Raw genomic sequence first — 15,792 nt, forward strand, 5'->3', positions numbered from 1 at the left:
TGGGTTGCAAGCAGCGTAATAGAGAAAGCAGCAAAGCAAGCAGACAGAAGCAGTGTTTAAGTAAGGCGCCCTGTTTGAGATTTGCCAATTGCAAGCTTAGGAGTCGGATCAGCTGATAGGGGCCGGGTTTCAATTTCGCCAGTCAGCTGATAGCGGAGCTTGACTACGAGGCCTGCCTGAACTAACGCAGGATGCTTAATTTGAAATAAAATGACTTTTTTCACTGCCGGTCAAAACTTTAGAGTAATTTATCTTTTTTTAAATAAGATTTTAAAATATGTCTCTTATGTTAACCAAGGCTGCTTTATTTTAACACGTCGTTTGACAAGCGCAGCCTGCTCTGATTGGCCAGCTGACCCAGTGCATTGTGATTGGCCGAACACCACAAGCACGTGTCGGAAATGTAACGCCCCTTACCATAATCGCGAGCGTCACCTTTCAAAGTAAATATCAAGACAGTTAATAATGTTGTTAGTTTTACCATCAGTTCAAGCCCGAAAAGGGCAACAGAGTCGCGTGACAGACACCGTGATGATGCAGTACACAAGCCGCGGTTAAGACAGCTGACGTGCTATGATTTCTGACAGACAGTTCACTCTCCTGTGATGTGACCCTGTTCCCCTCACACACACACACACGACGCATTACTCTGTGCTGCGCAAAACTCCACATTTGAACAGTCAATAACAAATACTTAAACTGATAACAAAACATACACACAGTCGCTGATTCAGAAGTGCCAGATTATCATAGCAAAGTCGGAATTTACCCTTTTTTTCTTTTTTTTTTAGAAATAGCCTTTGTGCACAGCCAGCCTTGTACTCTTCTAGGTTCAAAAAACTGTCGTCCATAAAATGTGTTGCACAAATTCGAACATCTGGGTTGTGCTGTTCTGTTGTAAATAAATCTTAACCAATGATTCCTAATTGCATCTACTTCCAGAAGGCCAAATAAAGTGCTTTTGCTTTTGCACTGAAACACACAGCGTCTCCCTGACATGGCTGCATCAACACTACTGCTGTTCCTGAAACCACGCCTTCTTTCTTTGCGTGAACATTTGGGCAGCATTATGCTAATTTTCCACATAGTGACGTAGATATGTGGGGGCGTGTTAGAACGAGCCGTTTTAGGGGGCGTGGCTGACTCTTAACTTTTATAAAGAATATCTCTTTGGATTTGAGACTTTAGTCTTTGCAACTTTACAGATCTTCTTTATGCACCAAGAGCTTGTAACACTCCAAAGAGAAAAGAAAACTTGAAATCGCATCATATGACCCCTTTAATATTATCAATGATGAAAACTTTTTTCCTGCATTTTCTGCATGTTTTTTCTGCATCATGCGACACTGAAAACTGGAGCAATGGCTGCAGAAAATTCAGCTTTGCATCACAGAAATAAATTACATTTTAAAATATATTAAAATAGAGAACAGTTATTTTAAACTGTAATAATATTTCACAGGATTATCGTTTTTACAGTAGTTTTGATTAAATCTATGCAGCCTTGATAAGCGTGAGAGACTTCTTTCAAAAACATTACAAAATCTTAATCATTCCAAACTTCTGACTGGTAGTGTAAAATTATAAAAACTCATTCTGCATTAAAACTGATCATATTCTCTTCCAAAGCCACTCTGATTTCAGCAAGAGAGAAGTTTGTGTTTGTAAAGCGCCCTGGTTTTGAACTGTCCCGTAGTTTTTAATGATGCGTCTCTGTCAGTTCTGTGTTTGCTCATGTGCTTGGCAGACGTTCACAAGCTGTTGTGTTTGTTTTTGTTCTGCCGTTTTTCCCCCCACTTTTATTATGTCAGGTGCATTGAGCCAGAAGCATGTCCCTGTTCGCAGATTACTGGGATTTTGAGAGCTGAAGAATTACTCTGTTGTACTTGTAGAGAAGAGTTTTGTTTAGCTTGTAGCTGCATGTTGGCTGCAAAATCATTACAATGACCAACATGGCACTGAAAGCTTCAGCACAGAGTTTGTTTGCCCTTGGCTTATGTGGTGAGGATTGTGTGTGTATTTTGGTGGACATTTAAATGCTTGTCTGGGAATTTGTATGTATTTTTGTGTGAGTGTGTGCGTATGTCCACATGCATGCCGATCCTGTCTCACGGACACACTCTCCCTTTGCCTGCTGGGATTGATGCACAGGCCCACACCCTCACATACACACGATTCTCTCCTCTCCTCTTCTCCTGTCGTGTGTTGATGAGATACGGTGATTTCTCTTAGGGGAGGCGGCAGTCCATCCTAGTGCAGCCCCGCCTTGCGCCCGTCCCACTGCGAATGCACAGGTAACGACTCACCTGACTGTGACCCGCCCACTCCACCTCTGTCTCCTCCCACATCCACTGTATGTACACTGGACTCGTCCACACACACACACACACACACACACACTGCACCTCGCCTGCACAAAGTCATATGCACCCGTACTTCCCAGCCAGAGTCAATTAAACTAAAATAAATGTTGGCTTGTTCAAATCTGAGGGGAAAAACAACTTTAGTTGATGTAAGCCTTATAGTTTGAGAAGTTCGTAAAGAGATTTGAAGGTTCAGACAGACAGATGTACAGATAAATGGATGTACAGACAGTCAGACAGACTTGATAGATAGATAGATAGACAGAGAGACAGACAGAGAGAGATAGACAGAGAGAGATATAAATAGACAGACAGACAGACAGACAGACAGACATAGATAGATAGATAGATAGATAGATAGATAGATAGATAGATAGATAGATAGATAGATAGATAGATAGATAGATAGATAGATAGATAGATAGATAGATAGATAGATCCACACACACACACACACACACACACACTGCACCTCGCCTGCACAAAGTCATATGCACCCGTACTTCCCAGCCAGAGTCAATTAAACAAAAATAAATGTTGGCTTGTTCAAATCTGAGGGGAAAAACAACTTTAGTTGATGTAAGCCTTATAGTTTGAGAAGTTCGTAAAGAGATTTGAAGGTTCAGACAGACAGATGTACAGATAAATGGATGTACAGACAGTCAGACAGACTTGATAGATAGATAGATAGATAGACAGAGAGACAGACAGAGAGAGATAGACAGAGAGAGATATAAATAGACAGACAGACAGACAGACAGACAGACAGACAGACATAGATAGATAGATAGATAGATAGATAGATAGATAGATAGATAGATAGATAGATAGATAGATAGATAGATAGATAGATAGATAGATAGATAGATAGATAGATAGATAGATAGACAGACAGACAGACAGACAGATGTTAATTTTGTGTTGTCAATTTTTTTGTCAAGCTAACTTCATAAATACATGGCAAGAAATTAAACGAACAATTCTTTTGATATACAGTAAGACATTCTGGCAAATATTCTCCCACAGCTCTATCACAATCCACAGTGTTTGTTGTTCATCTTAAAATTATCTTAAGTAAATATGACATTCCACAAAAACTTAAGATAATTTCGAAATTCTCACACTCTGTAAAAATACTCAGTTTAGTATTTAGCATAAAAATTTCTGGAGGAAAAAACAGCACAGTGTAGCTGCATTATTCCTAAAAAAAAGTAATACATTATGTTTTGATTACTTTTTTATGGAAAGTAATGCATTAGCTAGTTTTTCATTCACTTGCTCAAGCAAAAAAGTCCATTTAAAATTAAGCAATACTGATAAATGCAATAATGACAGCATTTTGATGAGTGCATTATCAAATGCTGAATATCCTGAAAGTCATTTTGCTTCTATGTCCTGTTTCAAAGAGATGCTGTTTTTGGGGAGTTTGTTTGTTTGAATGTTTTGCAGGAGGCTTCACCTCACATCCATGCAAAATCTCATAATTTCAGCATAATCTGACACTATATAGAGGTACGCAGGGCATATGGCTCAGTGCAAGGCGCAGGACTTCTCATCACCATGTCCATTCTATCGACATCATCACCATTGCACTCTGAAACAGATGATGATGAATTCTGGGAAATCTCCGTATCTTTCTCCGTGCCGCCCTGACGGGGGTCAGGGGTGGGTTCTCAGCGTGCATGAGATCCTGGATGAGTGTGAGTGTACGTAGTATGTGTTCATGCTTTTGTTGCGGTGTTTAGAGTGCTTCTGGTGATTTGGAAGTACTTGTGTAGATATTTGTGCATTGAGTGGCGTGTAGCTGTATCGCTAGTTTGTTGCATAGAAATGTAATGTTCATGGTTGCGTTAACTCATTTTATGCACTGTTTCTTTTGGGTAAATGAAGACATGCAACGTTCATGTGACGTAAAAGGCCAATTGAAAATGAAAGGTGAATGTATGTGGTGCTGCTCAATGTGTTTGTGATTATGTTCGCTGCAGGTGATGTTTTATAGGTTTCTGGGTCCTAAAGAGCTGTAGAAACACAGAAACACTTTTGAACCTAAATTACCTGACAGACCAATTCAACCGGGACTTCGATTTGACCACCCAAAGAAAAGCAATGGTTCCAGACGAAAATGACCGATGTATGAGTTGCAGTTCTGACAGAGATGCACCCTTTGCTCCTGTTGTTGTCATCTTTTGTCTTTCTGTTTAGTGTTGCAGCTAGATCCAAACCTTCGTTCCCCAACTGTAAATCCATATTCATTCTCAAATACTAGGTTCTGACTGAGAAGAGAAACAAATTGCACCAAAACTGAGTCAGACTGGCTTATGTTAGCAAAGCTAGCCCCTTTGCTAATGTAACAGTCTGGAACCAAAGCAAATTTCTTGGTGTTAAACGCATAGAACCCATTAAAGTTGAGCCCTTCACTTTTAATTCTTGTAAAACATCAATAACAGGTGAGTATATTTAGAATGGTAAACATATTAGCAAAACATTTTAAGTGCAAATGTTGTCGTCATGTTGTTTTGTTGAATTTTTGATGCATGAGCCTCAGGTTTAACTTTAGGTTGATTTAACTCCAATGTTTCCACCCCAATGCAGACTTCACTGAAAAGGACTGATCATAATGAAAAACACACTGAACATGATTTAGATATCAAATGAGCTGAGGCAGCTTTTGGCACTGCACTGCGCCTCTGTAGGTAAGATTAGCGGATAAGAGCTAAATAAAAACAGTGTCTCCACTATTTGTGAATGAGAGCTAAGCCCCACATGACAAAAAGTCTGAAAGGCAAATGATTCTTTGTGTGTGTGTGTGTGTGTGTGTGTGTGTGTGTGTGTGTGTGTGTGTGTGTGTGTGTGTGTGTGTGGGGCAGAGATGGGCTTGAGGGTGTTTTCACACTGGAGTTTGCTAATTATGTATTAGCCAAAATTATACATATTTAAGTGTATAAATCAATAACTTCATTATAAAATTTGTGTGTGTGTGTGTGTGTGTGTGTGGGGCAGAGATGGGCTTGAGGGTGTTTTCACACTGGAGTTTGCTAATTATGTATTAGCCAAAATTATACATATTTAAGTGTATAAATCAATAACTTCATTATAAAATTTTCAGATGTATAGAGATATATTAATTGAGAGTATAGTAATATGATATATCATTTGCAATGCTTTCAGCGTGACTCTCTCTGCAGCTTACATAGTATGTGACGACAAGTGACTCTGAGTGATTCACTGAATCATTTTCAACCGAGTTGTTAAAAACGCTGATTCAAAACAAGTACAGAACATTTGAGTAAGTCATTGAATCGTTCACACAAAAAGTTCATTCAAAAACACACAGTTCACTCAGGTACTCAGTGCTGGATGTACGAGTGATTCATTGAATCATTCACTTAAACGATTCATTCCAAAACACTGAATCATTAAGGAACAAAATATGTTGCTGTGCGTTATGTGATTTGTTTATGAAGCAAAAACAGACAAAGATCTGTTAATATTGTCTCTTACTTATAATTGTGTATTGAAAAACATCATTCTTGCTTGTGTGATATTGCTTAAATAGCAACCGCAAATGGTACGTCTTGAAAGATTTATAAAAAAAAATTATGTGAACACACCCGATTTCTACTTGTGAATGCTTATCTAGTTACTTGCCATTAGTACTGGTGGTAAACACGGTAGTGATGCTATACCACATTTAGAAACTGAATTATACAGTTACTACTGTTAAGCCGAATTGAGTGTGAACACTCCCTGAAATTCTAAATAGTGGATTTGACACTGTTTTGGTTTAAACAAGTGAATTTTGATATAAAATATCAAAATTGTATATATAATCAGGCAATATAATACAAATTTGATATAAATATTTGTAAGATAGTAGATAGGTTGCAACTTGATTTGTTGTACAACTCTGTTGTCTTTCATTTGTACTGATGACAGAATCAAGTTTATTTTCAAGCTGTTTTAAATGAAAACTAACTCGGCTAAGAGCTTACAGTTCTTATTTTTACAGGAATAAACAATGCATGATTTGTTCCCTAGAGTCCTTTGGACTTGCATAGTGCTGTCAAGCACATGTGTTGTAAATACAAACTGTCACAACAGTTAAGATATACTTGTGATAGCAGAACTAAAAGCACCTACATTTCACATAAATATTCATTCTCACTTCCTGTGTTCTTTACAGTTGATCACACTGTTGCATCAGTGGCATGCTTGCATGCTTAGTAGAAGTCTCTTTTGCTGCACTCAGACACTGTTGTGGCAGCTGTCCTTTTAAAGGGGTCATATCATGAGCAATCAGATTTTTTTGAGAAAAAATAACTTTGAGTTATGCCCTGATGTAATGATTGACAGGTGGGAATGTGAACATGTTAATGCAATTGTGTCGGAATGCATTTTCAAGTTGCATTAATATGTTAAAAATATCCCTCCATTTTATTTTTGCTAATTACCGTTCAGAAGTTTAGGGTCTCTTATGCTCACCAAGGCTGCATTTACTTGATCAAAAATACAGTAATGACAGTAATATTGTAAAATATTATTACAATTTAAAATAGCCAAAAATATAATTAATTGAATATATTTTAAGTGTAATTTATTTCTGTGATGCAAAGCTGAATTTTCAGCATCATTACTTCAGTCTTCAGTCACATGATCCTTCAGAAATCATTCTAATATGCTGATTTTGGTGCTTAAGAAACATTTCTTGTTATTATCAATATTGAAAAGAGTTGTGCTGCTTAATATTTCAGTAAAAACTGTGATGCATTTTTATCAGGATTCTTGCTGAATAACAAAGAAAAAGTCTTTACTGACACCTTTGATTGATTTTATGCATCCTTGGTGAATAAAAGTAATAATGTTTGTTCTTTTTAACAAAAAAAGGTTATAATGTAGGAAATGGCAAATTTCATTTCTGAATTTGATTTTTTTATTTTTTTTGGGGTATTGGTATTATGGGTATTGGATATGTAAATTCAAATACGCTAATACATTGCCACTATATATTTAACAACTGAAGAAAACCACCTTTATGCTTCCATAAGGAAGAGGATGGAAAATATCATATGAATCAATAAAAAAGGAAAAATACTTTTGGTCAAAAAAGGTACAAAACAAAAATAATGTATGATACGACCCCTTTAAAGGGGTCATAGGATGCTACATGAACTTTTACAAGTTGTTTGAACTGAAATGTGTGTTGGCAATGTGTGTACACAACCACCCTAAAATGATAAAAATCCACCCAGTGTTTTTTTTTTTAATCTGCTCATAATATCTTTACCCCTTTCTCAAATCGAGCCGATCTCAGATGCCTGTCTGTGTGACAAAAACAGGCCCTTCCCACGATAGTTTGATTGACAGTAGTGTTTAAGCACAGACTGGACTGGTGTCTTACCTTAGACCCATCCTGAGTGAGCTGTCATCAGTCTGCCATTGTTTCAACACCGGAGCAGATGTAGACAAGAATGACTTCTAAGCGATTGAGGTGTTCTGTTGTTGGATGTAATAATGAACATAGCAGTCGTCATTTACTCCCGACATCTGAGCCGCTGAAGACACAGTGGATTACTTTGTTTTTGAAGGGAATGCGCCCCCGATCTACATAAATGTGTCTATGTTCGCCCGAATCATTCGTGATCCAGCTTCACCTACAGAAGTGTGTAAGGTTTTTTTAATTAATCTTTACAAATCGCCTTTCATAATAATGTGCTAATTAACAAGTTTCACGATGAATGCGGCTAAAGTAAACAGTCCCTCAGAGAGCGTCTCGGAAGAGAGGGGCGGTGTCAGCAGAACTCATTAACATTTAAAGGAAAATGCTACATAACTGCGTGCTCTGAAAAGAGCTGTTTTTGACAGGGTAAAAAAGGTGTTTTTTACACTACCATTGAGAAATTTTAACCAAACTATGTTACAGACTTTTCATTAAGACCCTAAAGAATCATATCAACTTGTGGAAAATGGGCATCCTATGACCCCTTTAATGCAAAATTAACCTCAATGAATAGTGCTCTTCTCATTTAAAATCACATTTTGAGGATGTTTACAAAAGATAATCCAATAACCAGGGCTTGTATCGTTCTGTGTCACTCTGGTTTTGACAACCACTCTGGCCTTCTGCAGTGCAACCTCACAAAAACACACGTGTGTCAACAGCAGATTTGTAACTCCCTCCTCATCCCTCTTTCTTCCTTTTCTTTGTGTCTATCCCTCTTTCCCTGAGCGATCCTATGGATATTTCTCATTCCTCTGCTATGCGACTCATGCCTCTGTTTTATTCCTCCTTTACTGCTCTTCCAATCCCTCGTCAACTCAAATCTCTCTTTCTCCCTCTCACTCTGACCCCGTGACCTCCATTTGCTTTGATCTTCCTATTCTGTACTTCCCTATCGATCTTCTTGCCATGGGAACTTCTCTCTTTCGCATTCCATTCGCTGATTTTTTTGCGGAATCTTCATCCCTCCATCATTCCATCCCTCCGCCTGCTCTCTCTCTTCTCCTCCCCTTTCCTCTCTCTCTCTGTCTCGCTAGGAAAAGCAGCTTTCCGCCTTGGGTTCAGCAGACCCCGGTGTGAGTTTTGGCGGAGAATTGACCAGCGCTCCTGGAGTTGTTGGAGTCTCCCAATCGGACAAATCCTCAACCCGATTCCCCCTGAACGGAATCTTGTCCTTCCAGTTAGCTTCCCCTCCTCAATCCTGTCCTCTCGCACAACTCTGGCCGAACGGAGAACTTTCTGGCAACCAAAAATCAGCAACGGCATCGGGGGCAAGTTCGGAGGGGGAGCAGGTCAATAAAAACGCTGACCAAATCCGAGAACATTTTTAGGAATTCCGAAGAAAAGCTCATGTTCTTTGTCATCCGCATTGAAGGATGAAGCTTCAGCGGTTGTTTTATTTTGTGCATTAGACTGAGGACAAGTGGGAGGCAGGACACACCATTACTTGCTCCATCCAAAACAAAAGGGCTCTCCATTGGATCCAATATGTTATTCCAAAATCACATTTTCTTTGGATCAAAGTTAAAAGCCCCTTGCATATACAGTACCTCTGCCACCACATCAAGTCATCCAAACCACTGGAAAGTGCTCGGTTCAGGTTCCAGGTTTTTTGACTGAGCTCCCTCGTATTGTGTAAAAAGAAGAAGAAGCTGGGAACAACCCCAGGAACGGTGGGCAAACAAACCACACGTACGTTTCGAAGTGTATAGAGGATTGACTGACGAACACATGCCAGCTTTGTCTTGGGGATTCTGTCATGTCGTCTGGCTTCCCTAGTGCCTTTCTGTATCTCCTGACAGGGTTTTCAAACGAACGCAAGAATAACGACAGCAGAATTACAGAAATGGTCGTGCAAACGCCACTCTCTTCTCGAGATTGCTCACTTAGGAGAGACTGATGTGTTCTTTTGCCTCAATGTAATGCTGAAAATGTCAAGCTTTGGAATTCAACCGTGGCTCGGGTTTTTTGTGGACAATGTTTGGAAAGTGCTTGTGGTCTTTGAATTGCCAACTTGTGCAATGTTTTCTCTTCTCAATCTCAGAACCTATGTGTATTTAACTGGTGCTATGGATTCTCAAAGCAGTGCTCTGTGTCACATCACCGCCTCCCATTCTGTCATCGTCCTAACTGTTCATATGTGTCTTTGTCCTCCCATTTATCTCCTTACAGGCCGATTTCTTTCAGTGTGTGTCTGCAACATGAGGTGAGCGCGAGGTGATCTCTGTCAGGTCAAAAACCTTTTGTCTTTTTACTAAATTAAGATGTTAGGCCAGAATGCAGTTGTGGTCGTAAAGTATTTTTTATACAGAAATGTTTTTCTTAAAATGGACGTGATGTGAAGTGAGCTGATATTTTAAATAAGCATAACTTGTTTGTGTTTTTGGTCTTAAAGTCAACATGAAAGTCAACTTTAAAGCAACCAATTTTCCCTCCAAAACGTGACGTTTTTGAGTACAATGGGAAGAATAGACTTTATTTTTTAAGTTTTAGGAATTCATTGGATTGTAAAAATGGGTGTTATATACTAGAATGCAGTCTGGTAGCTAAGAAACAAAAGGGATTTGTGATGTTTTCTGAAAAGTATTTTTTTAAAAGATAATGAAAACAACCCTGTTTTTTTAATAGAATAGCATGAACCAAATAATCATCAATAAGACAACTACGAATGTAAAAATTAGACAATGACTCGCAACAAATAATTATTACATTTGCATTCATGGAATTGGCAGATGCTTTTATGCAAATCAACTTACATTTATGGTTTACATTTTATCAGTTCACACGTTCTCTGGGACTCAAACCCACGACCTACTGTTTAAGCTCTGCTACAAAATTGCGAATTTTAAGTTAAAAGTAAACAGGGTCCGTTTTGTTTTCATGTTGACTTTAAAGTTGCTCAAGCATCTCTAAAGTAGTTTTCGGTGGTGTTGAATGGTAATTTTAGGGAAGATCTTGTTAGATAGACTTGGTTTGTAAAATAATCAGATCTTATGTACTGTACAGAAATATTGCTAGCTATAATTCCTCATTTGAGTACCACTGCCATCTGATACTGATTGTATTCCTCATCGTTCACTACCGTTTTTGTTTTATTGTTTGTTTTACGATTAATCGGTTCATTGTCATGTTTCTACAGACTCAAGACATTCACGTGGCTTCACTGATACCAGTCTTCATTTGTAACCCAATTCATTGTTGATTGCCTTGTTGTCGCATTGTAAAATACTCACGTTCTGTATGTAACACAGCTAAACCAATACAGCTGGCCTAGATGAGAGTGAGGAGATTTAAGTCGTAACTGCACAATAAAAACACTGAGCTGTACTGTAATATTTATAGATTGGGAAGGCACTATAGAGGAGAATGGACTGATTGCCATTTTAGCTTTTAAGAGTTTCGAGGGCTATCTTTAAGTGACTTCTACACCATTTAGTAATAATAAACAGGCAATTTTGTTTATGTCCCAAAAGCGGTTGAGAAAAAGTGGGATAACAGGGTTATCAGCTGAAAAATGTGCCATGACATGAATATACCTCAGACGTAGAATTGAATGACTCAGGTAAACTTTCAATTGCCTCACAGTTTAACGCAAACTGGATAGAAAAAAAAATCATTTTAAGTTGAACTGCCTGTTTTGGCAGTTAGTCCATTTCTTCTCTGAGATTAGTAGCAGTGATTGGTCAGCGGCTCATCAAGCACCTCCTCTTTTCCCTGCATCTCCAGCCAATCACAAAGCTTCGTGAAGGACAATCTGGAACCTAATTGGAGGCCTCACCTTGGACATTCTTCAGGTTGGCCAGGTTTTAATTCCAGGGCGCTGTCACGCGATTCGGTTGGTTGACAGAGGAGAAACTGAGGCTTTGACCCAGTGCCAGAGCCGATCCAAAGAAAAAATATAGGTTCCCTTCCTCTGACGTACCCTCTCTTTGATATAATTCGATATGATGGCCATTTGGGATGCTGTCAGATGGTTTCTGCGGGCCTCTTGATGGCACGAGAGATGACGTCGCACGCAGCGCAGTGGTTCGTTGAGAGAGCTGGAGAGGTTCTGACGATCAGATCAATCTCAAAGGTGCTGTTTTTTAGGTTCTTTACTAACTACATGTAGGATATTGAACAATCCTCGACTTCTTCTCATTATGATCTTCATATGCCACATTTGCTCTACCTGTCATGCCTGCGTCTCAATCATGTCTTTTATTTTGGGGAAACTGAATACGCACAGCCTTTTTTTCTCTCTCTCAAGAGATGCTGATTTGTCCTTCAGCGGATTTGATAAGAGGCTGGAAATATCTGAACTTTTGTTTCCTGGTGGTTTTCTACTTTTTGACTGGACCTCACCCAGATGATCACGTATTTACATGCTGGTAATGTGAGATAAGAACTTGAAAAGTCTGAAAATAATCCTTTTTTTTTTTTTTGATCTGTGAATTTATGTGACAATCTCTTTGCGAAGCAAAATCGACAACCTGTTATTTTACCTGCTCCCCCTTCCCACACTTTGCTACGTCCCGGATCCTCACCGACTCCTTTGTATGTGAAAGAAAGATGGATTCTTTTACTTTTTAATTCTCTTTGGTTTTGCTGTGGAGTTCTTGATTTTATGGACGACACCGTTTGGATGTGGAATCCTCTTATTTAGCATAAATATGTTTGTATATGCAGTGTACAGAATGTGTCCTTTTACACCGATTTCTCTTTTTCTCGATATGTGGAAAAAGAAAAAGCATAACATAACTTTGTGGGAATGAAAACTCGCGTGGGCGACTCGTCGGCGGAGTTATTCGAAGCACTTTTCGCTCAGGCTGATTGTACGCAGTCTGAAACCTACAATGCATCGCCGTGAGTCCGACACGCATTTTGCCAGTCTGAAGCTTGCACTCATTTTCTCACTGATTGAGGTGTTTTGTAACAGATTCTGGGTGACAAAGCAATGCTTGTACATAAATATATAGGCTTAATACCTACCATATGTTTGCATATATCAGCTTTTCCAGACATGAGTCACCTGCTAATCTTTGCAGCTTTTGCATCTTCACTTGCTTTTGATTTCAATGCGGTGCCGTGTGTCAGATGAGGTTTTTTTGGATCGCTGTAGAAAATCCCCATTTTACTCTGCTGATCTTTTGTATGGCCTGATGCTTTATTCCCTCATTACTTGCCTAGCAACTCTTCCATGCAAGTAATCGCTTCTTTGCCCCCTGTAAATGAATGGAGTTCCCATGATGTGCCTCTTTCTAATAAACTTCAGTTGGTCTCTGTCAGCCATAAGCCAATCACAGTCATCTTTCTTGACAAGCCATAAGCCCCGCCCCTAAATTTCCATTTTTGAAAAGGGCAGACACTTGGGAATTTTATTTCTTTTTGTAGATATTATATTAACAGCAAGAGTGGTATGTCAGAGTGTATTGCCGATGTTTTTAGATTTGTTATGAATGTTGATATTCTGGTTATTGAATTATGATTATTATTGTAATAATATAATGACTGCTGTTATCATTTCATCATTCTTTAGTTATTCAATACTGTTAAAGACTTTCATTTCTTTTTGAATAAATCGGAAGTTATATTTTTCGGGTGGGCTAATTATAGAAATTAAATCAATTAAACATATTAATAAAGAAATAAATTCTTATTGAATTAATTTATGATCGTGAGAATGAGTTTTTTATCTATCTATCTATCTATCTATCTATCTATCTATCTATCTATCTATCTATCTATCTATCTATCTATCTGTCTGTCTGTCTGTCTGTCTGTCTGTCTGTCTGTCTGTCTGTCTGTCTGTCTGTGAAAAAATAAAGTTGTGGCCATTTCTAAAACCGAGAAAATTCAAGAAGACCTATCTTAATTAATACCTTCAGCCAAAGTAAGATGAAAAGAAGGGAAAGAGATGGAAGCTTGTGATTTCAGCATTGCTGTGTCTTGTCAAACATGTTAGAAATGCAGCTGCCAGGTGATGCCAGATGGTCTGTCTGTTTATCTTGTCTAGAGAAGAGGGGTTGATAAGAAGATTTTGAATGAAATTGCTATTTTAAATAGTTTGTGGCTGCATCTAATTTGTAGATGCTTAAAGGGTTACTCCACCCCAAAATTAATATTTTGTCATTATTCACTTACCCCCATGTCGTTCCAAACCCGTAAAAGCTTAGTTCGTCTTCGAAACACAATTTAAGATATTTTGGATGAAAACCTGGAGGCTTGTGACTGTCCCATTGACTGCCAAGTAAATTACACTGTCAAGGTCCAGAAAAGTATGAAAGACATCATCAGAATAGTCCATCTGCCATCAGTGGTGCAACAGTAACGTTATGAAGCGACGAGAATACTTTTTGTACGCGAGGAAAACAAAAATAATGACTTTATTCAACAATTCATCTCCTATGTGTCTCTCCACATCACCGTAGCGCCATTTTGGAGAATATCCGCTAGACGCAAGCAGCGTACGCTCTTCTGTGTCAGCCGCGACACAAGGATATGATATTCAAATCAAAGCGTAAATACACGTAGAAAACATATCCTTGTGTCGCGGCTGACACACAAGAGCGTACGCTCCTTGCGTTATTTTTGTTTTCTTCGCGTACAAAAAGTATTCTCGTCGCTTCATAACGTTACTGTTGAACCACTGATGGCAGATGGACTATTCTGACGATGTCGGTTCAACAGTAACGTTATGAAGCGACGAGAATACTTTTTGTACGCGAGGAAAACAAAAATAATGACTTTATTCAACAATTAATCTCCTATGTGTCTCTCCACATCACCGTAGCGCCATTTTGGAGAATATCCGCTAGACGCAAGCAGCGTACGCTCTTCTGTGTCAGCCGCGACACAAGGATATGATATTCAAATCAAAGCGTAAATACACGTAGAAAACATATCCTTGTGTCGCGGCTGACACACAAGAGTGTACGCTGCTTGCGTTATTTTTGTTTTCTTCGCGTACAAAAAGTATTCTCGTCGCTTCATAACGTTACTGTTGAACCACTGATGGCAGATGGACTATTCTGACGATGTCTTTCATAATTTTCTGGACCTTGACAGTGTGATTTACTTGGCAGTCAATCGGACAGTCACAAGCCTCCCGGTTTTCATCCAAAATATCTTAAATTGTGTTCTGAAGACGAACAAGGCTTTTAGGGGTTTGGAACGACATGGGGGTAAGTGATTAATGACCAAATTTTCATTTTGGGGTGGAGTATCCCTTTAATGCCTGCGTACAATATATTTTTAAATAAAATTTAGCATAAATGTAAGGCAGTTTAATAGAATTTAAATCTTGATTTATTTAAATAATATAGAATTATATTTCTTATACAGTAAAAAGCATGTGATATATATATTTTTTTTTTGCATTAAGAAACTATGACTCTGGTCAGTCATATTCTTGAGGTCATTCATTGTGAGATTGGCCTTATATTTACTCATTTACACTTCAATTCACACATATTCATACAGCTATATTTGCCTTAAATAGGATGTTTTGATCATTTTCTTGAGGGAAATTGCATATCTGACCACTTTCCATTCATAAAACCAAGTGTGCCTTCAGACAAATCCATTACTTAGAATACTATATAATATATAGTGATTTATGTAGGCTACTTTGGTTGAATTATATACTGGTTAATCAACTGATTTACATTAGTCAGTGGTGAGAAAAGATGCCTTAAAAAACAAAACACATTACAAATGTCTTGCAATATACCATTAATAGCTGTATGAAACTGGTAAGTTGGTTTTAACTACATTAAAATGACAAAAATTCTTACAATTTGAAGAAAATCTATACATATTTCTTATAACTTAACAGCATATAACATTTCTGAGTTTTGTAAAGGACCGTCGCACCAGCGGCTGATCGGCTCGCCTGCAGCCGAGCGCTTGCATTGGACCAAGAACTTGACCTCAGGAAACTCTCGTGAGATT

The 15,792-nt window shown here is 38.4% G+C and overlaps 1 protein-coding gene across 4 annotated transcripts in view; it reads left to right on the forward strand.

Annotated features, from left to right (window-relative positions):
• The window catches only part of LOC107592452 (ras/Rap GTPase-activating protein SynGAP-like), a 152,002-nt gene extending 139,496 nt beyond the window's left edge, over positions 1 to 12,506 (forward strand). For 2 of the 4 annotated variants that reach the window (XM_016281965.1, XM_016281966.1), the window contains exon 21: positions 8,898 to 11,667. In XM_016281965.1, the coding sequence (XP_016137451.1) occupies positions 8,898 to 9,191 (294 nt within the window). In that variant the 3' untranslated portion in view covers positions 9,192 to 11,667. Of the gene's footprint in view, positions 1 to 2,232; positions 2,295 to 8,897 lie in introns of all 4 variants that reach the window. The other 2 variants (XM_016281967.1, XM_016281968.1) reach the window with 2 other exon arrangements.
• Positions 12,507 to 15,792: the final 3,286 nt, after the last annotated feature.

This window comes from Sinocyclocheilus grahami, unplaced genomic scaffold (genome assembly GCF_001515645.1).
Source record: "Sinocyclocheilus grahami isolate Dianchi unplaced genomic scaffold, SAMN03320097.WGS_v1.1 scaffold153.1, whole genome shotgun sequence".
In the NCBI taxonomy this organism is placed as follows: Eukaryota; Metazoa; Chordata; class Actinopteri; order Cypriniformes; family Cyprinidae; genus Sinocyclocheilus; species Sinocyclocheilus grahami.